This window comes from Oncorhynchus masou, chromosome 1, assembly GCF_036934945.1.
Source record: "Oncorhynchus masou masou isolate Uvic2021 chromosome 1, UVic_Omas_1.1, whole genome shotgun sequence".
NCBI lineage: Eukaryota > Metazoa > Chordata > Actinopteri > Salmoniformes > Salmonidae > Oncorhynchus > Oncorhynchus masou.
The window spans coordinates 43,103,818-43,127,470 of record NC_088212.1 but is presented as its reverse complement, the minus strand read 5'-3'; the positions used below and the strand labels follow the sequence as shown (position 1 = coordinate 43,127,470).

The 23,653-nt window shown below is 43.2% G+C and overlaps 1 protein-coding gene across 1 annotated transcript; it reads left to right on the top strand.

The window, feature by feature from the left end:
- Window positions 1–323: 323 nt before the first annotated feature.
- On the top strand, window positions 324–2,074 carry gadd45ga (growth arrest and DNA-damage-inducible, gamma a). The gene is made up of 4 exons (XM_064972557.1): window positions 324–481; window positions 601–702; window positions 823–1,033; window positions 1,237–2,074. The coding sequence occupies exons 1-4, from the start codon at window positions 423–425 to the stop codon at window positions 1,348–1,350; spliced, it is 486 nt and encodes a 161-aa protein (XP_064828629.1). The 5' UTR covers window positions 324–422; the 3' UTR covers window positions 1,351–2,074.
- The last annotated feature ends 21,579 nt before the right edge of the window (window positions 2,075–23,653 follow it).

Here is a 23,653-nt window from a genome sequence, read left to right as displayed (position 1 = left end):
GCAAGTTTCAATCGTTTCAAGTCTGCGCCCCATAGCCTCTTTTCTGTGAGGTGTTTTCAAATTGATATAAAAGGGGAAATTTCAGTTTTGCACAGTGCTGATGTTGGATGTTGGCAGCGAGCCAAGGCAAAAGTCAATGAAGGTGGGGGGATTTCTTGTAATATTGTAATCCTGCCCCACGTGGGGTTGTCAACAAGCGCAACTGTAACACACAGGGACATTTGGCTCCGCACATACCCAAAGCCAATCACGACCGTCGGCGGGGGAAAACCACGCCTCTTGCCGAGAAACTCCGCTGACCTGCTATATAACAACTGCAACGCTGCGAGAGCCCAGAATAACGCAAGAGCTGCCGGTGAATTGTAAACCTGTATCTATCTATCAATTATTGAACAAGCCCGATATACACTTGGATTATAATCATGACTCTGGAACTGGAAGAGATCCGTGGACAGGAGAGCGCACTCGATACCACCGATAGGTAAATAGCCTACACATTTGACAAACGAATGCAAACCTACTGCAGTTGGAACCTTTTGATACTGTGTTACTATGTAATGACAGTGTGCAGAGATTAATAATATATATTTTTCTCTTCAGACTGCAAATTGCAGGCACAGCCCTGGAGGAGCTGTTGGTGTCTGCAAAGAAGCAGGACTATCTTACGGTGGGAGTTTACGAGTCTGCCAAAGTTATGAATGTGTAAGTACACTCCTAATTGTTTTTTTGTCATGCACTAAGTATTCATGCTCCGATGTATGGCGTAGTGTACAATTACAGAATAGGACCCGCTTCTAAACTGCCTCATGTTTATTTCAACAGTGACGCAGACAATGTGGCATTCTGCGTTCTGGCGACAGACGAGGAGTACGAATGCGACATCGCGCTCCAGATCCACTTCACCCTCATCCAGGCTTTTTGCTTCGATAACGACATCAACGTGGTGCGCGTAAACGATATCGAGCGCCTGGCTGACCTCGTGGGCACGGACGAAACTGGGGAACCCAAGGATGCACATTGCATTCTTGTCACGGTACGTCCTGGTCTACATGCTTGATCACGAGTCATCCAGTCAGCATGTTTTACCCATAGTTCTTGCTGATAGTGGTCGCCCTAAGCGCTGACAAAGCAATAAGCATGTCACTCATTCAATCTAATTCTATATGATATAGAGTAGCTGTCTATCTGATGTGTTTGTCATGATTCTAATTCCTGCTCCCTCTCTCCTCCTCACAGAGCCCTGGTGCTGAGTCGTGGAAAGACCCTGCTTTGGACAAACTGCATCTGTTCTGTGAGGAGAGCCGCAGTGTGTATGACTGGGTTCCCACCATCACCCTCCCTGAACGCTGAACAACTACACCCTCTGCATGCTTCATTTGACGATGATGAAGATGACGAAGAAAGCATCAAATAAATCGGAAACCTCAGGGTTTGAAGCCTGCCTGTCTATTGGAATATAAGGCTGTGGCTGTAACCAAGGACCCAGAGTGCAGTGTGGGAAGGCAGTGTGGTTCTGGATTACTCATGTGGACTGGCCCAGGTGTATGTGGACTGGGCCCATGTCATGTCATGAAATCCCAGATCAGGATAGGGACTTGAACTGGAATGGACTCTGCAGTACACAGAGACAGGTCATGACCCTATAGCTGCCCTGGCTAAGGTCAAGAGTTAGGGGTGAACTGAGGGGATGGTCAGAGAAAGAGAGAGGAGGAGGAGGGAGGAGGAGGAGGTGGACTTGTGAAAATGTGAAACATGGCTGGATGTGAGGTGGTTTTGTTGTAGCAGAAAGAGATGTGGAAGAAGACAGACTTCAGAAGGTTCTCAGAAGAGAAAGGAAAATATTGGACTTCATTTTTAAGTTTTACAAAGACACTGGGGAGTGCTTGGATTGAAACTCAGAGACAATAACTTTCTTAAAATGATGCAAGCTGTTCTTATAGCCTACCACTGAATGAACATGGCAAACATCAATTTGTTGGACTATGAATTGTATTTATTATTTTACTGCCATTCTGTTTGTTATGAAACTGTAAACACATTTTACACAATTTCTTAATAAATGCTTTAAACTTTACCCAAGTTCTATGCTGTGATTTGAAAAAATATATATTGTTCTGGGCAGCAATCTCCAGTGATGCGCAGTTTGCACTCACTTGACCCTGTCTCTGATGGAGTGGAATCTGATAGGATGAACCTGCTGCAGAGTGGCATCTGATTGGATAGAGATAGGTGAGGCAGGAAGTGTGGCACAAAGAACCCCAAAGGGGGGGGGGAGGTTGTGGGGGGTTGACAGAGAGAGTAAGAATAACTGGGTGACAGGTAGGAGGTAGTTGCAACACTAGCGGTTCAGACACAAGCTTTTTCAGGCAGGCAAGCAGTGACCTTTCCTCACTCATACACCAGCTGCTTTACTGCAACAGCTTGCTCAACCGCAGGAGCCAGCAACCAGGGCTGGGGGGGCCAGAGACGGGGGCGGGCTGGAGAAGAGGGGCTAGGAGACTGTGCTTTAGAGGGCTCTCTTTGTCTCCAGAGCATGGCTTCTGCACTGTCAGCGAGGGGGGGGGGGGTGTAACCGGGAAAGTGTGCTAACTGGATTTTCTTAATAAATCACAAAGTACAGTTGCACACATTTTGTTTCACTGAAGGGGATTGCACGCTGTTAGGAAACAGCAATGCACACTTGCACATCCTGAGTGACAGGTTTCCAAGATGCTGTAGCTCTTGCGCACAATCACTACCGTAAAACATTACACAAACCAAGGAAAGATTCAAACTTCTTCAAAAGGGAAAGTGAGCACAGCTATTAGTAATTACCATGTGTATGCATGTGGTCTTTCCAGTAACACATGCATACCCACACGCCTTGACATGGTCTTGAATGTCCGGGCTGGGGGCTGTGAGTTGGAAAGGGACTCTGGCGGTCAGAGGAAAGGTGGATGTGGTGTAGCCCTAAGCTGACAGTCAACACGTCCACATCAAAGAGTCCGAGTTAAGGGGAACACACACACGCACACACTCTTCCTGTAAACACTCATCATGCTATTCTATGAGAAGAAGACCGCTAAACTGAGTTGAGATTAATAGAAGTCTAGTCAGTAGGAATTCCCCCTGTCCATTAGTCACTGGACGAGAAGGCACTGGGCAGCCACTGCAATCCCTCCAATGTGTAGGAGTATTACTTGTACATTTGCACTGCATTGCCGAGAGCAATTTACAGAAAGTTCATCCAGTTAAAAGGGGGTGAAACAAAAATAGCACAACATTTCTTTGCCAGACTGAAAAGACAATATGTTTTGCAGTCAAAAATGATTAATGTTCATCTAAATAATCATGCTGTGTAAACCAATGACTGAAAGACATTCTCCCATAAAACAAAGAAGTGTCTTAATGTGTACATGTAAGCAGAATCGGACTATATTGCTGATGCTGGTTGTGTCTTGCTGTGCAGGTCCCTGTCTGATTAAAAAAACACTCTCCCTTGAAATAGTTTTGGCAACAAATTGCTCCCCAAAATGTGTTCTATCGAGACTATTTCCAGTGAATGTAGGGTTTTTCCTTCTTTCTTTTTCACTTGCCCTGAAGCCAATAATTACTAAAGCCAAAAGTCTAGCACACCAGTCCTTGACTTTCGTCAACTTGTCTGAACTTTTAACACCATATAGAAATACGCAGAAATAGCAGCTCCTTGACTGCGCACACTTGACCCATTTCTTTAAAAAAATAAAAATGAAAAGCACTATTTCAGTCATGCCCCAGATAAAATAAATCTCATATCTTGGAGAAATATAAATGTTGAATGTATGTTAGTTAAACATTGCCTCGGTCAGTAGCATTTAATTGGTAATTGTTGGATAGCTTCTTGCCTTAGTTTACATGGGGCCCTATACAATTGACTTTAAACCCCTAGAGTCGATTGACGCACCGGTGACGCACCATAACAACAACAACAAAAAACCTATCAAAATCTGTCAGCCAGAGATATCAGCTTTTTATTTGCATTGGATGCATCTCAATCCATCACGTCTGCCAGTGTCGCACTTCTGCATCTGCGGTGAAAGGTGGCAGAGCTAGAGCGGTGTTTGTCAGACCACAAGACATCCCGAAAATCGGTCTTCTCACGTAAACGTCTGTCGCGTCCGAACGGTTTGGCTTGCAAGCTATTAATGACTCCTCTATGACCCCCACAAAGGAGACTTGTCTGAAGTCGGTACCATCCACGTGCCAACTTCTGTTTGGAGCATCCGAATCAACTTGGTTACAAACTAATGGGACCCCACTGTGGAAAGGGGAGATTCTCACAAACACCATGGTGTTTTCCATTTTGCTCCCACAAGTGTCTGTCATGTTTATTTGGGCTTTAGTGGTAATGGCCAAAATCAATATTCTATCAAATAATTTTTAAAATATATTTTTGGGATTCCTAAAGGGGTCCTACAATTCTAAATCAAATAGCTAAACAATCCATAGCATGACCATCTTAAAACAATTCCATGTTTGTCTATGCCCCCCCCTCCCCTAAATTTTTAGACCCTAAAGAATATGAAATCAATAAGCTACCTCCCTAAAGAATATGAAATCAATTAGCTACCTTCCTAAAGAATATGAAATCAATAAGCTACCTTCCTAAAGAATATGAAATCAATAAGCTACCTTCCTAAAGAATATGAAATCAATAAGCTACCTTCCTAAAGAATATGAAATCAATAAGCTACCTTCCTCGGAAATGAGATTGTATCTCAACAAGACTGACCTAAACCAATGTGAAATGAAGACAAAGGATCACTACTACTGGATGTGTGGAGAAACTGCATGGAGTCTCTCTACACGAGTCGACCCAGTTTAACATTGTACCCATAACAAAAACAACGTGTCTGTTTACCCTCTCTTTACAGGTGCACCATAATGCCAGTGTGGAGAGAGAAGAAGGTTATTCTGGTTTGAATATAGAGCTCCAGCTGGAAAACAGAAAGACATGCTGTGTTCGTGGTTTACTAACAGGTTCACCTCCTCGTGTTGCCTGATGTTCTCTTCCACTCGAAGCTCCCTGCAGCAACAGACCTCGTCAGAAGCCTGTTTATACCTGCTCCTGAAGTCCTTTGTCCTGATCTTGTCCACATTCTGACTGTGCCAACATTTCTAGGCATGTGTAGATGATTAAAAGACACATCGTGATCTGATTGTGATCAGATCTTCCTGACCACCTCTGGAGGTAGTCAGAAACGCATCGTGTCTGGATATCTTACAAGTGTAGACAGATCTGGACAGTGAAACCATTTAAATCATCATTATCTAAAGGTCTAAAGTCATTGACAGGAGACGCCATTGACGTGTGGCATCAACATGTCTTAAAATAAATAAGTATTATTTTGAAAGAATATCTGTTAAAACATTTGCAGGGAGGGACCAGGATATCTGGTGACAATGTGGACACAGTGTACGGATAAGAGACACATTTTACTACCATGTGTAAATGCAATGGCTACAATGTGGGCACGATTAGAATGTGGATAAGATCAAGATAAAACACATGTTAGCAACAGGTATAAACAAGGCTTAAGAGAGACATACTGACTGTCTATGCTGAGATCTGTGCTCAGATAGACAAAGAGGGAAAATGAAAGTGTGATCCAGAGAGAGAGAGAGAGTAAACCGGAGATGGAGAGTTTATCAGTTAGACGGCTAGCCCAGACACTGTTCTCCCTCCCCGTGTGGAAGCTTATCCTCAATTTCACCGGTCCCAATTCAAAAAAGTTCATTCTGCATGCTTTGGACATATAACATGCTCCAGTTTAGTATTCAGAACAATCCCAAACCATTGCACACAACATGGGCCAACTGTAATACCGATATGTATGCCTGGTTAAGGTAGAGGATCAGCACCAGTTTTTCCCATGTGTGCTTCAGCCAACTTCACTGACTGCTGTTGTCATGCTATTCATGTGAGATCAGTTAGGCTAAAGTACACAGAGATCTGGGAGCAGGCAGGAAGACAGACAGACAGACAGACAGACAGACAGACAGACAGACTGGCAGACAGGCAGACAGACAGGCAGGCAGACAGACAGACAGACAGACAGGCAGACAGACAGACAGACAGACAGACAGACAGGCAGACAGACAGGCAGGCAGGCAGACAGGCAGGCAGGCAGGCTAGAGGAACAGAGAGTTTCCCACTCCCTGCTCCTCCTTCCTGACACTAACCACAAACAGACAGATGACACCAAGCCAGCCAACGTGCCTCCAACTGTCCCCTGTCCCCTAGTTTAATGCCATGAGCTCATGCTCCATTTTGGCTGGGGCTGGTTATGTGCTGCTAATCTAAGCATGTGTCTCAAACTGGACTGAAGCTGCTTTACTCTGGTGCTTCTGCTTACTGACAGATCACTTATATGGGCTCTGGCCCGCCACACTGCTCCTTGTTTTGGATAAGGAATATGATTTCCTGGTGTCACTGTTAACATGGTGGAGAGTTTGCTTCAGTGTCACTCTCTGGCTCTGGGGGTAAGTAAAGGTAGATGGACCCAGCACACCTGGGTTGGGGGAGGTCAGGAACAGGCAGCGATGAGTTCACCTCCACTGAAACTCTTTGTAGAGTGACTGACTGTAGCTAGCTCAGTGCCCTGTGATTAGCCACAGTAAGACAGCTGTCTCTGACCTGAAGGGAGGATGACCAAGATCAACAGTCACTCATTCACTTGACCATTAGTTAACAACCTCACTGTGGCCCCTGGGTAGGAGGACACATACTCTAGGTCTTTTGGTCTAGTGTTCATTAGTGGTCACAAAACGGAGGTTCTGCAGTATTGTCTCCCAGCCCTGCAATAACGTACCTGATTTGCTAAGCAAAACCTGAAAATCCACATGAGACTGTAGGTCTATTGTCATGCTAATTTTGTTCAAATGCAAAATCCCACATTTGGCTTTATTTAATCATGCAAGAACTGATGTTCATTCTCAACTTGATGAAAATCATCAAGGGGGATTTATTTAACATTGCATAGTCATTGCATCAGGGGCTTCTTCATATGGTAATCACGTTTTGGAATGGGTGAAAAGTGTGATATTTTTGGTGAATAAACGCCTCGTCCCTATTTCCATGAAAGTACACTGTTTTGTAGACGTACTGTATGTGTTGCCGTTGTACACCCCTCCCTTTAAGAACACCAACCAAAGTGTACGTCAAACAGTAACGTTTGTGGGGTATCAAATGCAAACAAGGAAAATATCAAACAGGCAAATTGATGTGGGACAGGCAAACGGTGAGACGCACCAAGAATGCACACGGCATAACAACCTCAAACAACCTCGCAAGCAACTACTAAGACCAGACGTATCACATTTCAGGTTAGTGCATTTTACTCACGCAATTGTAAAAATCCTAAGCACATAAAGCAAAAAACAGAATGGCTTGAAACACAATAAAATGTGAAACGTTGAAGAGTGACATTTCATTAACTGAACCCAATCTCGTTTATGCAGGGTCTTAGTACATACAGTAAGACGCTGTCAAGCCAAACACATTCCCCTCCTGTTGATCAAATTAGGCTGAGGGTTCAGGCCTGTCCCCTTACGTAAGCCGACATGAGATCAGTGTAAATGAGAAAGGGCTCCTTAAATAGCCTAGGGAGGCCACACAGCCATGCCTGGCCTGCACCTCCTGGTGTAGACACACAGCTTGGCAGCGGAAGTATGGAGAGGGGAGGGAAAACTGAGCAAAGACATGCATATAGTTTGAGATGAATGACGCGTGAAATGTTTGAACACGGAGTGGGACGGTGCCAACATGTAGTGGGAGCAAGCAGTTCTGGTTTTAAAGGAGAAAGTGCTTTCTTTTCCCTCCACCCTCCAACTCTCCCCACATGCCATCCATTTTTGCCAGTTTATCGTGGATGCCAGTCTTGCACTGGCGAGGAAATGCTAAGTGTTTGCCCAGATATGGGGTGCAGTGCAGCCTCAACACTCAGAATGAAGCCTCACACATTACTGACATAGTTCAGCCTAGCCCATCAGGAACAAGTCTCTAGGCCATGCCAGGAATCCCCAGGCCCCAGCCACTCATGGCCTTAGATGTAGGTTCTGGGGAGCGATGTCATATACATATATATATATATTATTTTTTTTTTAGTTGTTTATTAGTATCCCCATTAGCTACTGCTAAAGTAGCAGCTACTCTTCCTGGGGTCCACACAAAACATAAAACATGACATGAGACATAACATTAATAGACAAGTACATCACAGAATTACATACATTTACAATAAGAACACATGACTTTCATGCAGTTATGCCTTCATGATCATTTGATTCATGGATGCTACTGAATGCCAGTACGACACACGGAAGTGAAAATGCTATTGCAACGGTTGACCCATCAATGGGCTCATCCACATGCTGTAGGAGACAGCTGCCCTGCAGTTGCAGTCTGTTGCTTCATTTGCATATTCGTTTGATGACAGGCTCTGGTGCCTGGGTATTCAGACTTACAGGGAGATTGGCTGGTGTACAATTTGGTGGGATGGATGGAAGAAAGGATAGGTAGAGGTAGAAGGAGAGAGAGGTGCGAGGGAAAGAGAGAGAGAGAGAGAAAATGAGAGATGTCTGTATAGAAGGTGTAAATCTGATGGGAAAGGCTGCGTCAGGCTAAAGGATCTATTTGGAGACTATCCGAAAAGGCAATGCGGACTCTTATAACCCCACCCCCCTCCAAACAAACACACACACACACGCACGCACACACACATGCACACACGCACACACACACGCACACACACACACACACACACACACACACACACACACACACACACACACACACACACACACACACACACACACACACACACACACACACACACACACACACACACAGAAGATGTAACTCTGTTGTAATAAGTTGCTCCTTAGATACAATGAGATGATCCTTTAGAAAGTATCAAAGGAAGCCGGTAATGTTATTATCTTGTAAAGAGCCTCACTGTTTTCCAGATTCCCCATGTGGAACTCAATATCTGGGACCAGGCTAGATCTGGGGTGAGAGTTCTGTGAGGGTAAGGTGGTCAAGGCAGGCATGTTGTTTTGGCTGGTGAGTAACACAAAAACAGAATGGCCAGCACACTTAAAAGAGTAAACAGCATGACTAGAGTACGCTCTCTTTCTCAATCTCTCCCTCCCTCTCTCTCTCTCTCTCTCTCACTCTCTCCCTCTCTCTCTCTCTCTCTCTCTTCTTCAGTAGCCCCTCCAACCATGTTAATGAGAAACCCAGAAGGACGTTGAGTGAACAGAGAGAGAGAGAGAGAGAGCGAGAGAGAGAGACAGAGAGAGAGAGGAGATAGAGAGGGGGAGAGAGAGAGAGAAAGAGAGAGGCCTTGTTTGTGTTCAGGTCGCTGTGTGTCCAAGGTCAGGGTTATTAGGGGAATGATGATGCACTGGCTCCTTACACAAACACAGCTTATTTCCCCTCGAAAGTGTGATGAGAATGTAAAAACATGCAAGATAGACTGATGTAATACTGGGCCATAACATGTTGTTGTGTAGGGTAGGGAATGCCGGGTGGAAGGGTATGATCTTCAGAATACGCTGAAGCCATGCCCCCTGAACCATGTCTACATTACTTACTGTTGTAAAGTCCCACTGGCCACCTGCACCGTCGTCTTATCTACAGGTCCATGAACTTTCAGAACAGTCCGCGGACTAACACGCAGTACTGTGAGAGGACAAGCAAACAGCAGCTGTGTTCATACTCGCACACTCTCCATCCCTAGGGAGAACAATGCACTAGCGTTATCATCACTAACATGTGCACAGTGGCGGTCAACAATAACAATGAACTTAGCATTTTCTCCCACGCCTGACTGAATAACAAAGTGTTTTGAGTCTGCATGGAGACGTATGTGAAACGTTTGGAATTCCATCCATTATCACTCAAAGGACGAACTGAGGACGACAATTGCATTTTGCTCATAGGGTGCAGTAAGGTTTTTGAAGGAACTGATGCAATCGTTGCACATTGGCTTTTTCCATAGCAACACGTCACATTTGCCCTACTAGCACACCAAGGGGTCCCTAGCAACAGTGCTCCATCTTACTCTCTCTCTCTCTCTCTCTCTCTCACTCTCTCACTCTCTCACTCTCTCATGCCTTCAGATATCAGCAAGTTCAAGCAAAACAAGCCCAGTGTTTATGGGTGCTCTGCCATTAATGAAAAACAAAAATAATCTCTTTTTGTTTTGGTGGTGTAACTTAATCTGTGGGGATGTAGGGAAGAGCACAGTGAAATATAGAGAGGGGGTGGGACCCTCTGCTAGGGGCTGGGGTGGCAGTGGCCAAACAGATCACAAGCTCAAACAGGGATTGTTGCTGTTGGTAACAGAGATGTGATTGGCTGACGCTGGTCTTGCACAATTGGATAGGTGTCCCAGAGCATGTTGGTATTTTGAGCACTGTTATGATTGTGTTAACCTAGTCCACTGGTGTTTAATAACCTTGTAATTATTTTTTCTCTTACATGTTCTCTCTCTCTCTCTCTGTGTTTTTATCTCTCACAGAGGAGGATGTGACGGTAAAGTGAAGATAATTTGATTTCTAAAGCTTTGTCCACATGTGTGTGAGTGTTCATGTGGGAAAGAGTGTGTGGGTGTTTGTGTGCATCTCCCGCATACCACTACTGACTTATGACCACGATGTACTTTTTGTCCCTCTGCAGCACAAGGTCATGTGGCATGGGGCCTCCCTCTAAACTCTATTATTCATATCTCCATTTCCCCATCTCTGTTCTGCATGGATGGGATGGATTCATATCAGATCAACATGTTATTGGACTATTGGAGCCTCTGGAGAGCTCTGTTTTCCAAGCATGAGATGTCCAGCGTGAAACCATCATAATCTCACTGATCCTACAGTAGATCAATCCTAGAGGTCAACCCAGGTGTGAGCAACACTCTGTTGACCCCTCAAAGACAGCGCTGACACACACTGGGATTGACGCATGTACTGTTTGTTGACATGTTTGCGTACCGTTCCTTTCTCAAAGGGGCGGAGCTTCACCCGGCATTCCGATGTTGCTTTGGAGACAGGGCTCTGACAGCGGCCAATGGGCAGAGAGGATTATAATGAGTGTGTGTGAATCAAACAGCGCTATCAAACAGCATGTTGACAGAAGGTGATTTTTTAAAATCTGCTCACTCAAGGAAGAATGCACAGCGGGGAATAAGAACGAGAATCAAATCAACAAATGCTGCTAAGCCAATTAAATACCATAGTCATAATCTGGACATCAGGGGTTAGGTAGTGAGTGAGTGTGTGTTTTAATACAATTGTTATTGTTACTGAATGTGGCAACTCAGTTGTCTTTGGTTCTGATTTAATCTTGGCATCAAGGGTCAGCTAGAAGTGTGTGTGTGTGGTTATGTGTGTGTGTGTGGCTGTGTGTGTGTTTGTATCTCACTAAAGTGTTTGTGTCTCACAAAAGTTTGTCACTCTCCTTACAAAGTTGTAGTTTTTTTGCTAAGTATATCAATGTTGTTGTTAGTATCGTCTCAGTATCTGGTTACTTACTTACAGTTGAAGTCAGAAGTTTACATACACTTTAGCCAAATACATTTAAACTCAGTATTTCACAATTCCTGATATTTAATCCTAGTAAAACTGTCTTAGGTCAGTTGGGATCCCCACTTTATTTTAAGAATGTGAAATGTCAGAATAATAGTAGAGAGAATTATTTATTTCAGCTTTTATTTCTTTCATCACATTCCCAGTGGGTCAGAAGTTTACATACACTCAATTAATATTTGGTAGCATTGCCTTTAAATTGTTTAACTTGAGTCAAACATTTCGGGTAGCCTTCCACAAGCTTCCCACAATAAGTTGGGTGAATTTTAGCCCATTCCTCCTGACAGGGCTGGTGTAACTGAGTCAGGTTTGTAGGCCTCCTTGCTCGCACACGCTTTTTCAGTTCTGCCCAAACATTATGAGGATTGAGGTCAGGGTTTTGGGATGGCCACTCCAATACCTTGACTTTGTTGTCCTTATGCCGTTTTGCTACAACTTTGGAAATATGCTTAGGGTCATTGTCCATTTGGAGGACCCATTTGCGACCGAGCTTTAAATTCATGACTGATGTCTTGAGATGTTGCTTCAATACACATCATTTTCCTGCCTCATTTTCCTGCCTCTATTTTGTGAAGTTCACTAGTCCCTCCTGCAGCAAAACACCCCCACAACATGATGGTGCCACCCCTGTGCTTCACAGTTGGGAAGGTTTGCAAGCCTCCCTCTTATTCCTCCAAACGATGGTCATTATGGCTAGTTTTTTGTTTCATCAGACAAGTGGACATTTCTCCAAAAAGTACGATCTTTGTCCCCATGTGCAGTTGCAAACCGTAGTCGTTTGTATTTAATGGTGGTTTTGGAGCAGTGGCTTCTTCGTTGCTGAGCAGCCTATCAGGTTATGTCGATATAGGACTCGTTTTACTGTGGATATAGATACTTTTGTACCTGTTTCCTCCAGCATCTTCACAAAGTCCTTTGCTATTGTTCTGGGATTGATTTGCACTTTTCACACCAAAGTACGTTCATCTCTAGGAGACAGAACGCGTCTCCTTTCTGAGTGGTATGACGGTTGCGTGGTCCCATGGTGTTTATACTTACGTACTATTGTTTGTATAGATGAATGTGGTACCTTCAGGCATTTGGATATCGCTCCCAAGGATGAACCAGACTTGTGGAGGTCTACAATGTTCTTTCTGAGGTCTTGGCTGATTTCTTTGGATTTTCCCATGATGTCAAGCAAAGAGGCACTGAGGTTGAAGGTAGGCCTTGAAATGCATCCACAGGTACACCTTCAATTGACTCAAATGATGTCAATTAGCCTATCAAAAGCTTGTAAAGCCATGACATAATTTTCTTGAATTTTCCAAGCTGTTTGAAGGCACAGTCAACTTCGTGTATATAAACTTCTGACCCACTGGAATTGAGATACAGTGAATTATAAGTGAAATAATCTGTCTGTAAATCTGTCTGTAAATTGTTGGAAAAATGACTTGTGTCATGCACAAAGTAGATGTCCTAACCGACTTGCCAAAACTATAGTTTGTTAACAAGAAATTTGTTGAGTGGTTGAAAAACGAGTTTTAATGACTCCAACCTAAGTGTAATGTAAACTTCCGACTTCAACTGTACACCTGTCCCTCAGTTACTTTACAGTAACTGTCCTCGCTAACTGCCCTTGCTAACTGTCCTCGCTAACTGTCCTCGCTAACTGCCTGCATATTGTCTGTTTATCACGTGTAAAGCCTTCATATTTATTCTGCAATAAAATTAGAGGATACTATGCAGTGTAAAACCCCGTTATTCAAACAGGCAGCAACACTTCCTGACGGGCAGAGTGGATTATTAATCTGACACATGGTAATCAAACAGGATGTTATCATCTGCTCTGATTACACGAAGATTAAAAAGACTTGGGATCAGCCAGACAAAGGATCATCTACAACTGAGGCTTTCATGTGTGGAGATGTTCTTTGACGGACGCGCTAATTCATGATTACCTACCAATCAAATTAAGTTTCATAACTTTCATCACGGTGCCTTTGTTGTCTGTGGTTTGCGTCTGCTGCTTCTTGCAGCAGTTGTCTTGGTTGTTTAAACAAACAAAAAAATCTTTCTTTCCCTTTTGAGGGGTAACAGGTTTAAACATGCAGTGTGTGCGTACAAAGACCTTTGTGTGTGTCTATGACAAGAGAGCCCTGTGCATTCAGCCATGTAGGATGCAGCTGCAGATGCAGTTGGAGAGTGTGTGTTTGTATGTGTCTGCATGGGGCCTTTTGTGTTTCTCCAAATGTAAATTGCTGGTTGTTTGTGTTGTTTGTGTTCTCTCTCTAAGCCCCACTCTATGCTATCTTGTCATCCACCTAAAACTTTTACTCAAAGTGTGCCTGACAGATAGAGACAAACAGCAAAGGGAGGAGAGGAAAAGGAGGGCAGTAGTAATCGAATAAGTAATCAAAGTTTACAGCCTGGCTTGGCTCTTTGTCCTCTGACAGTTCGTGAAAGCCAACCACTGGCTGAGTGACTCTTGGGCCACTTAGTCTACCCAGCAACCACACTCCACTCCTCTCCATCTGCTGCACAACACAAAGGAACAGAGAAAAGGACTGCGTGTGTGTGTGGGTGCGTGTGTATGTGTTTCTGTGTCTGTGCGTGTGTGTGTGTGTGTATAGATGGGCGGTGTGATGTTCTTGTGTGTTTATGATGAGCCGTATGTGTGTTTGATGGGGGTTGTGTGTGGGTATACGGGGATAGCGTATATGGTGGGTGTTCTTGTGTGCGTGCGCGCGCGTGCGCTCTTGTGGGTGAGCTGAATGGATAATCGCAGCACAAGGCAACTTTCATTGAGGTCCAACAGGGAAGCACAAGGAGTCTGCTTGTTGCCCCAAGGTCCTCAGTGGGCGACCTAATTGACCAGGGTCTCTCTCGCCTTCTCTCTTGCCTTCTCTCTCGCTGTCTTTCTCTCGCTCTCTCTCTCTGTTTCTCTGTCTATCTTTCTTTCATTTGCCCTACTAACACACCAAGGGGTCCCTAGCAACAGTGCTCTCTCTCTCTCTCTCTCTCTCTCTCTCTCTCTCTCTCTCTCTCTCTCTCTCTCTCTCTCTCTCTATACTGTGTCGTAACGATGTACAAATAGTTAAAGTACCAGATGGAAAATGATTTAACATAAATATGGATTGTATTTACCATGGTGTTTGTTTTTCACTGGTTGCCCTTTTCTTGTAGCAACAGGTCACAAATCTAGCTGCTGTGATTACACACTGTGGTATTTCACCCAATATATATGAAAGTTTATCAAAATTTGATTTGTTTTCAATTTTTTGTGGGTCTGTGTAATCTGAGGGAAATATGTGTCTCTAATATAGTCATACATTTGGCAGGAGGTAAGGAAGTGCAGCTCAGTCCATGACTGACTGTCTATGTAAGTGTGCCAGATCTGGGTTTCTGTCTCTGACTGGAATGTGTGTGTGTGTGTGTGTGTGTGTGTGTGTGTGTGTGTGTGTGTGTGTGTGTGTGTGTGTGTGTGTGTGTGTGTGTGTGTGTGTAGTCTGTCTGCAGCTTGGGGCAGCCATCCCCAATGTCTCCATTCAGCTTAACAGGCTACTCATCTTGAAGAGGCCTCAATCAGACATGTGCCCTCTTCAAAGAGACATAGACACACACAACTGGCTGGGATTCAGAGCATCTAGAGTCTCCAATAGAAACACACAGAAACATGGATATATAGCCATACCCTGTGTTATGCAGCACTAATATGACAATTGAAATATACAATAATGAACTGTGCACTGTTTAGGCACGCAGGCCGCAGACAGACTTCACATAACACAGACGCGCACACAAGATCCCTCAGGGCTTGTTGGCTTTAATCTGTAACTTAGTCATCCATAGACAGCGTGGCAGGTGCGAAGCTGCAGTAAGATGTGTGTGTGTATGTGTGTGTGTGTACTTTAGTCATCAGCCATATGGCCCACTTGTCCTGACCCCCTCACACACCTCACCCTCTATCACACACACCCACGAGCCCACAGCACACAGCCACACGCTTGCTCACCCACTCACACTTTCATCAGCCACTCTTCCAGTCTCCATAGCTGCTGCTGAGTTCAGTATACAGTGTTCAGCTCCTCTACCATTCAGGATGCACACACGCTACCAGAGACACAATCAAATAACCAATCACAGACACAGCCTATTGGAAGTTGAGCCAATAAGAGAGGGGTAGAGCTAACCAATGACAGAGCCAGCAACAGCCCTAGGCAGCTAGAGATTGAAGCAGAGCATTCTGTGAACCAAACTGCGATTACCAACAATGGAAAGAGCCAATCAGTGAAGATTTCTTTGCAGTTGCAGCACGAGTATCTGACCAGAGGGAGAGAGAGAGAGAGAGAGGGAGGGAGGGAGGGAGGGAGGGAGGGAGGGAGGGAGGGAGGGAGGGAGGGATTGAGTGTTATTGTGTACCTTATTAATAGTTGATTGTTTGAGTGCAAAAGACCGAAATACAGCTTCCAAATGATCATGAGTGTAAAAATGTTTTAGAATGTCTATGTATGCATGTGCATGTGTGTGCATGCACGAGTGGCTATGTCTGTGTGTGTGTGTATGTGTGTGTGTGTTTGTGTGTTTCAACCACTGTCTTGGTAAACAATATGAGAGGGAGGCGTATCATTGAGACACGTGCTGCCAACAGTTGCTGAAACTTAGCTAACATAAAACCATTTTACTGACTGTGAAATGACCCCCCTGGCCACGGCACACTCTGACAGCAACCCCCCCCTCCCCCTGTCCTGGCTCCATTGTCCCTGAATAGGATGAGGGGGTGGAGGGGTGTGTGTGTGAGTGTGCACGCGCGATATTGAGGAGTGGGTGTATAGGTGTGTGTCTGCTTGATGAGATTCAGTGTTTGTGTACGTATGTGTGTGTGTGTAGGAGGTTCTGCTTGTGTGTAAGGAGAGCTGGGTGTCTGGCAGTGTTAATAGCAGCTGCCACTGCCCCAGGCCTCAGGGCTGAACAGTGCAGATTAGAGGGCTGAGGGCACGTGCTGCCTGTTCTGGAGACAAACAATGGATGAATGGAAGCGGAGTCCTTATCCCTCTCTATTTTTCTCTCTTTCACTCTCTTCACTCATTCTTTCTTTCTTTCTTTCTTTATTTCTCTCTCAATTCAATTGAATTTGCTTTATTGGCGTGATGTAAGAATGTACATATTGCCAAAGCTTACTTGGAGATTTAAAATATTAACCCAACTAACATAATCTCTCTCTCTCTCTCTCTCTCTCTCTCTCTCTCTCTCTCTCTCTCTCTCTCTCTCTCTCTCTCTCTCTCTCTCTCTCTCTCTCTCTCTCTCTCTCTCTCTCCTCCTTACAGATGAAGAGAATTAGGCATAGAAGGAAGATAGGGAGTGAGACAGGACAGAAGCGGCTTGAAGGATAGAGGGATGGAGACAGAGGAGAGTTGGGCCTCTGTAGGGTGCTGAGAGGGCCATGGTGGCTTTGTGGCAGCTGTTACTCCTGCAGAGAGATATTTGAGACGGTTCCTTTCACAAATACAAGGGTCTGAGGGATAGAGAGGGGCGTGTGTGTGTGTGTGTGTGTGTGTTATGAGGCAATGGGTTTTGGTTGGGTACAATGGGTTTTGGGTGGGTCTGGACAGACATAAAAAGAGGCACATTTCACCCAAATGTCTCTTTTACTAATGAAAAGAGTGTTCTGGACAAGGGTGGGATGGAGGGATGGAGAAAGGGAAGGGGGGAGGAAGACATTCACCACCTAAAGAAGAGTTACTATTATTATTATTAAGGGCTCTATTCAATCTGTATTGCTGAAGTGTTACAGATTACACAATAGAAATTTAAAGCTAATCTCCGATTGAGCCGACATATGCAGCGTTTACTGTGAATGCAGTTTCCGCTAACATTGCCTTTAAATGTAAATCCCGCAGTAACGCTGAACTTCTGTGATACGGATTGAATAGATCCCTAAGTTAATTCGAAAAGGGACAATGTACTACAAAACATACACTACCGTTCAAAAGTTTGGGGTCACTTAGAAATGTCCTTGGTTTTGAAAGAAAAGCACGTTATTGTCCATTAAAGTAACATCAAATTGATCAGAAATACAGTGTAGACATTGTTCATGTTGTAAATGACTATTGTAGCTGGAAACAGTAGATTTTTAATGGAATATCTACATAGGCTACCTAGACTTACAGAGGTCCATTATCAGAAACCATCGCTCCTGTGTTCCGATGTCGCGTTATGTTAGCTAATCCAAGTTTATAATTTTTAAAGGCTAATTGATCATTAGAAAACCCTTTTTGAAATTATGTTAGCACAGCTGAAAACTGTCCTGATTAAAGAAGCAATAAAAACTGGACTTCTTTAGACTAGTTGGGTATCAGGAGCATCAGCATTTGTGGGTTCGATTGCAGGCTCAAAAGAACAGTGCAAACTGGCTCTAACCAGAATAGAAAGAGGAGTGGGAGGCCCCGGTGCACAACTGAGCAAGAGGGCAAATACATTTGAGTGTCTAGTTTGAGATCGATGCCTCACAAGTCCTCAACTGGCAGTTTCATTAGATAGTACCCGCAAAACACCAGTCTCAACGTCAACAGTGAAGAGGCGACTCCGGGATGCTGGCCTTCTAGGCAGAGTTCCTCTGTCCTAATGTCTGTGTTCTTTTGCCATCTTAATCTTTTCTTTTTAATGGCCAGTCTGAGACAGGGCTTTTTCTTTGCAACTCTGCCTAGAAGGCCAGCATCCCGGAGTCGCCTCTTCACCGTTGACTTTGAGATAGTAAAGTAGACAGCATACAGTAGATAGTAAAGTAGTTGACTACCGAAGGGTTGTGGAGCAAGTCCATGTAAACATTTAAAAAGCAGCTTTACATTTGAACATTTACTAAAACTTTAAAAACTTAACACATTGCGTTTCTTGAGAAATCAACAATGGTTAACAATGGTTAACTGTTGCTGTTTTTGTCCATGTCAATCTACTAAAACAAAAAAGGATGCCTGAACAGAGTCGATGTTGACATAAAGTAGTCATTGAGTTCTTTAAAACAGCTACTGATATTTACCCTGCAATACAGGGTAATGGGCCGTATGGTAATCTGGCCGTCAAACACAAACACAGTCAAACGCAATCAGTTTGACTTTCCTACGCATCTCATAAAGGATACAGGGATGATGGTTAAAAGGCTCAAAGAGCACTATGTCATGCTTGAAAACCCTAGTTTATGATGCCAATGAGGCATGGAGAAATGCTAAGAGAAATTGTAAATGCTTTAGAGCCATAACATTATTTGCTATTTAACCAGGTAGGTCAGTTTAGAACAAGTTCTCATTTACAACTGCAACCTGGCCAAGATAAAGCAAAGCAGTGCAACAAAAACAACAACACAGAGTTACACATAAACAAACGTACAGTCAATAACACAATAGAAAAATCTATATACAGTGTGTGCAAATGTAGTAAGATTAGGGAGGTAAGGCAATAAATAGGCTGTAGTGGTGAAATAATTACAATTTAGCAATTAAACACTGGAGTGATAGATGTGCAGATGATGATGTGCAAGTAGAGATATTGGGGTGAAAAAGAGCAAAAAAATAAATAACAATATGGGGATGAGTGTGCTATTTACAGATGGGCTGTGTACAGGTACAGTGATCGGTAAGCTGCTCTGACAGCTGATGCTTAAAGTTAGAGAGTGAGATACAAGTCTCTAGCTTCAGTGATTTTTGCAATTTGTACCAGTCATTTGCAGCAGGAAACTGGAAGGAAAGGCGGCCAAAGGAGGTTTTGGCTTTGGGGATGACCAGTGAAATATACCTGCTGGAGCGCGTGCTACGGATGGGTGTTGCTATGGTGACCAGTGAGCTGAGATAAGGCTGGACTTTACCTAGCAAAGACTTATAGATGACCTGGAGCCAGTGGGAAATGTCACACTGACTAAAATGTTGATTGATGCGAAACATTTATGTGTGTTTCTCAAGTTAGACCCATTGTCACTGATTTGGCCTTGAGTGTTTGTGTATGGTGTATGTGGTTGGATGCATGTTGCCCTCAGCTACATGTTCCTCCAACGCCATCTCTTACTTGTTCTCCTTCTCTCACTTCATCTCATCTTCCTCTTCCGCCTAATCTCTCCCTCCTGCTCCTCTTCTTCTTTCCTCATTCCCAACGTTTCTCCAAAAATCCCGCTCTCTATTCCCAGCCTTGTTTTCACGGCAATGTTTTCAGTCTGATGCACACTGACAGTTCCATTGAGGTTGACATTGTCTCTCGTGACAGCAACCGTCTAATTAGTGTAAAAGATGCTCCAATAACTCAAATGGCGGTTGATTCTTTCAGACCTTTTGTCTAACTCTGTCTCTTTGTCTCCCTTGTAATCTCTGAATCAGCAGAGTTATGCAGTAGAATGAGAACTGGTATTTGTTGATGATTCTTTCCTACACTTTAATGATGCTAATTCTGTGACTGACTGTTCTCATTTGCACAGTCAGAGAGGGACACGTACAATGCATCTGATTTGAAATGCAGTCAACATTTTAAAGCATTTTTATCCATGTAATCTATGTGAGACAAGACCTTGTCTGGGTATTGACAGTATTTGACCCTACACTAACAGCAGTTTAACAACATTTATAACAACAATGAGTAAACAATGGTCAGATATGGTCCGCCCTCCAAACCATGGGTAAATTAGCAATACAAAAACACACCGCAGGGTGATGGAGTGTTGTGATCCAACATGGCCTCAGGGAAATTCATAAGATTATGGAGATATATTTGTCTCCCTTTAGAATGAAACAGTGCCTTCAGAATGTATTCACACCCCTTCCACATTTTGTTGTGTTACAGCCTCAAATTCAAAATGGATTAAATCAAATATAAATCTCACCTATCTACACACAGTATTCCATAATGACAATGTAAAATATGTTATTAGAAAATGTTGCTAATTTATTGAAAGTTAGGTACAGAAATATCTAATTTACGTAAGTATTCACACCCCTGAGTCAATACATTGTAGAAGCACCTTTGGATTAGATTACTGCTGTGAGTCTTTCTGGGTAAGTCTCCAAGAGCTGTCCACACCTGGATTGTGCAACATTTGCCCAATATTCAATTTCAAAATTATTCAGGGTCTGTGAAATTGGTTGTTGATCATTGCTAGACAACCATTTCCACAACTTGTCATAGATTTTCGAGCAGAATTAAGTCAAAACTGTAACTCGGTCACTCAGGAACATTCTCTGGTAAGCAACTCTAGTGTAGATATGGCATTGTGTTTTAGGTTATTGTCCTGGTGAAAGGTGAATCAATCTCCCAGTGTCTGGTGGAATGAAGACTGAACCAGGTTTTCCTCTAGGATTTTGCCTGAGCTTAGCTCCATTCCATTTATTTTTTATCCTGAAAAACTCCTCAGTCCTTAATGATTACAAGAATACCCATAACATGATGCAGCCACCACTATGCTTGAAAATATGGAGAGTGATACTCAGTAATGTGTTGTATTGGATTTGCCCCAAACATAACACTTTGTATTCAGGACAAAAATACTATGTCTTTGCCACATTTTCCAACTATTACTTTAGTGCCTTGTTGCAAACAGGATGCATGTTTTGGAATATCTTTATTCTGTACAGGCTTCCTACTTTTCACTCTATCATTTAGGCTAGTATTGTTGCGTAACTACAATGTTGTTGATCCATCCTCAGTTTTCTCTTATCACAGCCATTAAACTCTGTTTTAAAGTCACCATTGGCCTCATTGTGAAATCCCTGAGCGGTTTCCTTCCTCTCCGGTAACTGAGTTAGGAAGGACGCCTGTATCTTTGTCATGACTGGGTGTATTAATATATCATCCAAAGTGTAATTAATATGTTCACCATGCTCAAAGAGATATTCAGTGTCTGCTTTTTTATTCTTACCCATATTACCAATAGGTGCCATTCTTTGCGAGGCATTGGAAAACCTCCCTGGTCTTTGTGGTTGAATCTGTGTTTGAAATTCACTGCTCGACTAAAGGACCAAACGGATAATTGTATGTGTGGGGTACAGTGATGAGGTGGTCATTCATAAATGTGAGTTATAGATATGTAATTCTAAGAACTGGTAGATCTGTTCTATGTGCGCTATTTCTATGCTCCTGTTCTTAAGTTTTGTTATATTTTTGATTTTCTACACCAGCTTTAACAGCTGAAAATCAAATATTTTGGGATATGGAAAATATATTTCACAACAGTTTAGTCATAAACTGAAATTAGGCGAACAATTACAATTTTCGCAAGTAGGAAATGGTGGAGCGACCTTTAAGTTTAAAGGACCTACAGTTGAAGTCGGAAGTTTACATACATCTTAGCAAAATACATTTAAACTCAGTTTTTCACAATTCCTGACATTTAACACTAGCAAAGATTCCCTGTTTTAGGTCAGTTAGGATCACCACTTTATTTTAAAGAATGTGAAATGTCAGAATAATAGTAGAGAGACGGATTTATTTCAGCTTTTATTTATTTCATCACATTCGCAGTGGGTGAGAAGTTTACATACACTCAATTAGTATTTGGTAGCATTGCCTTTAAATTGTTTGACTTGGGCAAATGTTTTGGGTAGCCTTCCACAAGCTTCCCACAAAAAATTGGGTGAATTTTGGCCCATTGCTCCTGACAGAGCTGGTGTAACTGAGTCAGGTTTGTAGGCCTCAATCTCACACGCTTTTTCAGTTCTGCCCACAAACTTTCTATAACATTGAGGTCAGGGCTTTGTGATGGCCACTCCAATACCTTGACTTTGATGTCCTTAAGCCATTTTGCCACAGCTTTGGAAGTATGCTTGTGGCCAAGTATGCATGCGGCCAAGCTTTAACTTCCCAACTGATGTCTTGAGATGTTGCTTCAATATATCCACATAATTTTCCTCTCTCATGATGCCATCTATTTTGTGAAGTACACCAGTCCCTCTTACAGCAATGCAGCCCCACAACATGATTCTGCCCCCCCCCCCCCCCGTGCTTCGAGGTTATGGTGGTGTTCTTCGGCTTGCAAGCCTCCCCCTTTCCAACATAGCGATGGTCATTAGCGCCAAACAGTTCTATTTTTTGTTTCATTACACCATAGGATATTTCTCCAAAAAGTATGATCTTTGTCCCCATGTGCAGTTGCAAACTGTAGACCGGCTTTTTTATGGCGGTTTTGGAGCAGCGGCTTCGTCCTTGCTGAGCAGCCTTTCAGGTTATGTCAATATAGGACTCGTTTTACTATGGATATAGATACTTTTGTAACTGTTTCCTCCCGCATCTTCACAAGGTCCTTTGCTGTTGTTCTGGGATTGATTTGCACTTTTCGCACAAAAGTACGTTCATTTCTAGGAGACAGAACGCGTCTCCTTCCTGAGCAGTGTGACGGCTGCATGATCCCAATGTGTTTATACTTGCGTACTATTGTTTGTACAGATGAACGTGGTACCTTCAGGCGTTTGGAATTTGCTCCCAAGGATGATCAGACTTGTGGAGTTCTACAATTCTCTTTCTGAGGTCTTGGCTGATTTCTTTGGATTTCCCCATGATGTCAAGCAAAGAGGCACTGAGGTTGAAGGTAGGCCTTGAAATACATCCACAGGTACACCTCCAATTGACTCAAATGATGTCAATTAGCCTATCAGAAGCTTGTAAAGCCATGACATAATTTTCTGGAATTTTCCAAGCTGTTTAAAGGCACAGTCAACTTAGTGTATGTAAACTTCTGACCCACTGGAATTGTGATACAGTGAATTATAAGTGAAATAATCTGTCTGTATACAACTGTTGGAAAAATGACTCGTGTCATGCACAAAGTAGATGTCCTAACCGACTTGCCAAAACTATAGTTTGTTAACAGAAAATTTGTGGAGTGGTTGAAAAATGTAAACTTCTGACTTCAACTGTATAGTTTCATACGTCTTACCCGGTCAGACAATATCATACGAATTGGAATACATTACATACCATACATCTTGAAGGACATATAGTATTGTAGGTATTGTTCTGAGACCAGGCTGCTTGTTCCGTCCTAACAGCAAAGGTTAGGATAATTTACATTAGTTAGGAGAACTAATGACACAGGTTAGGA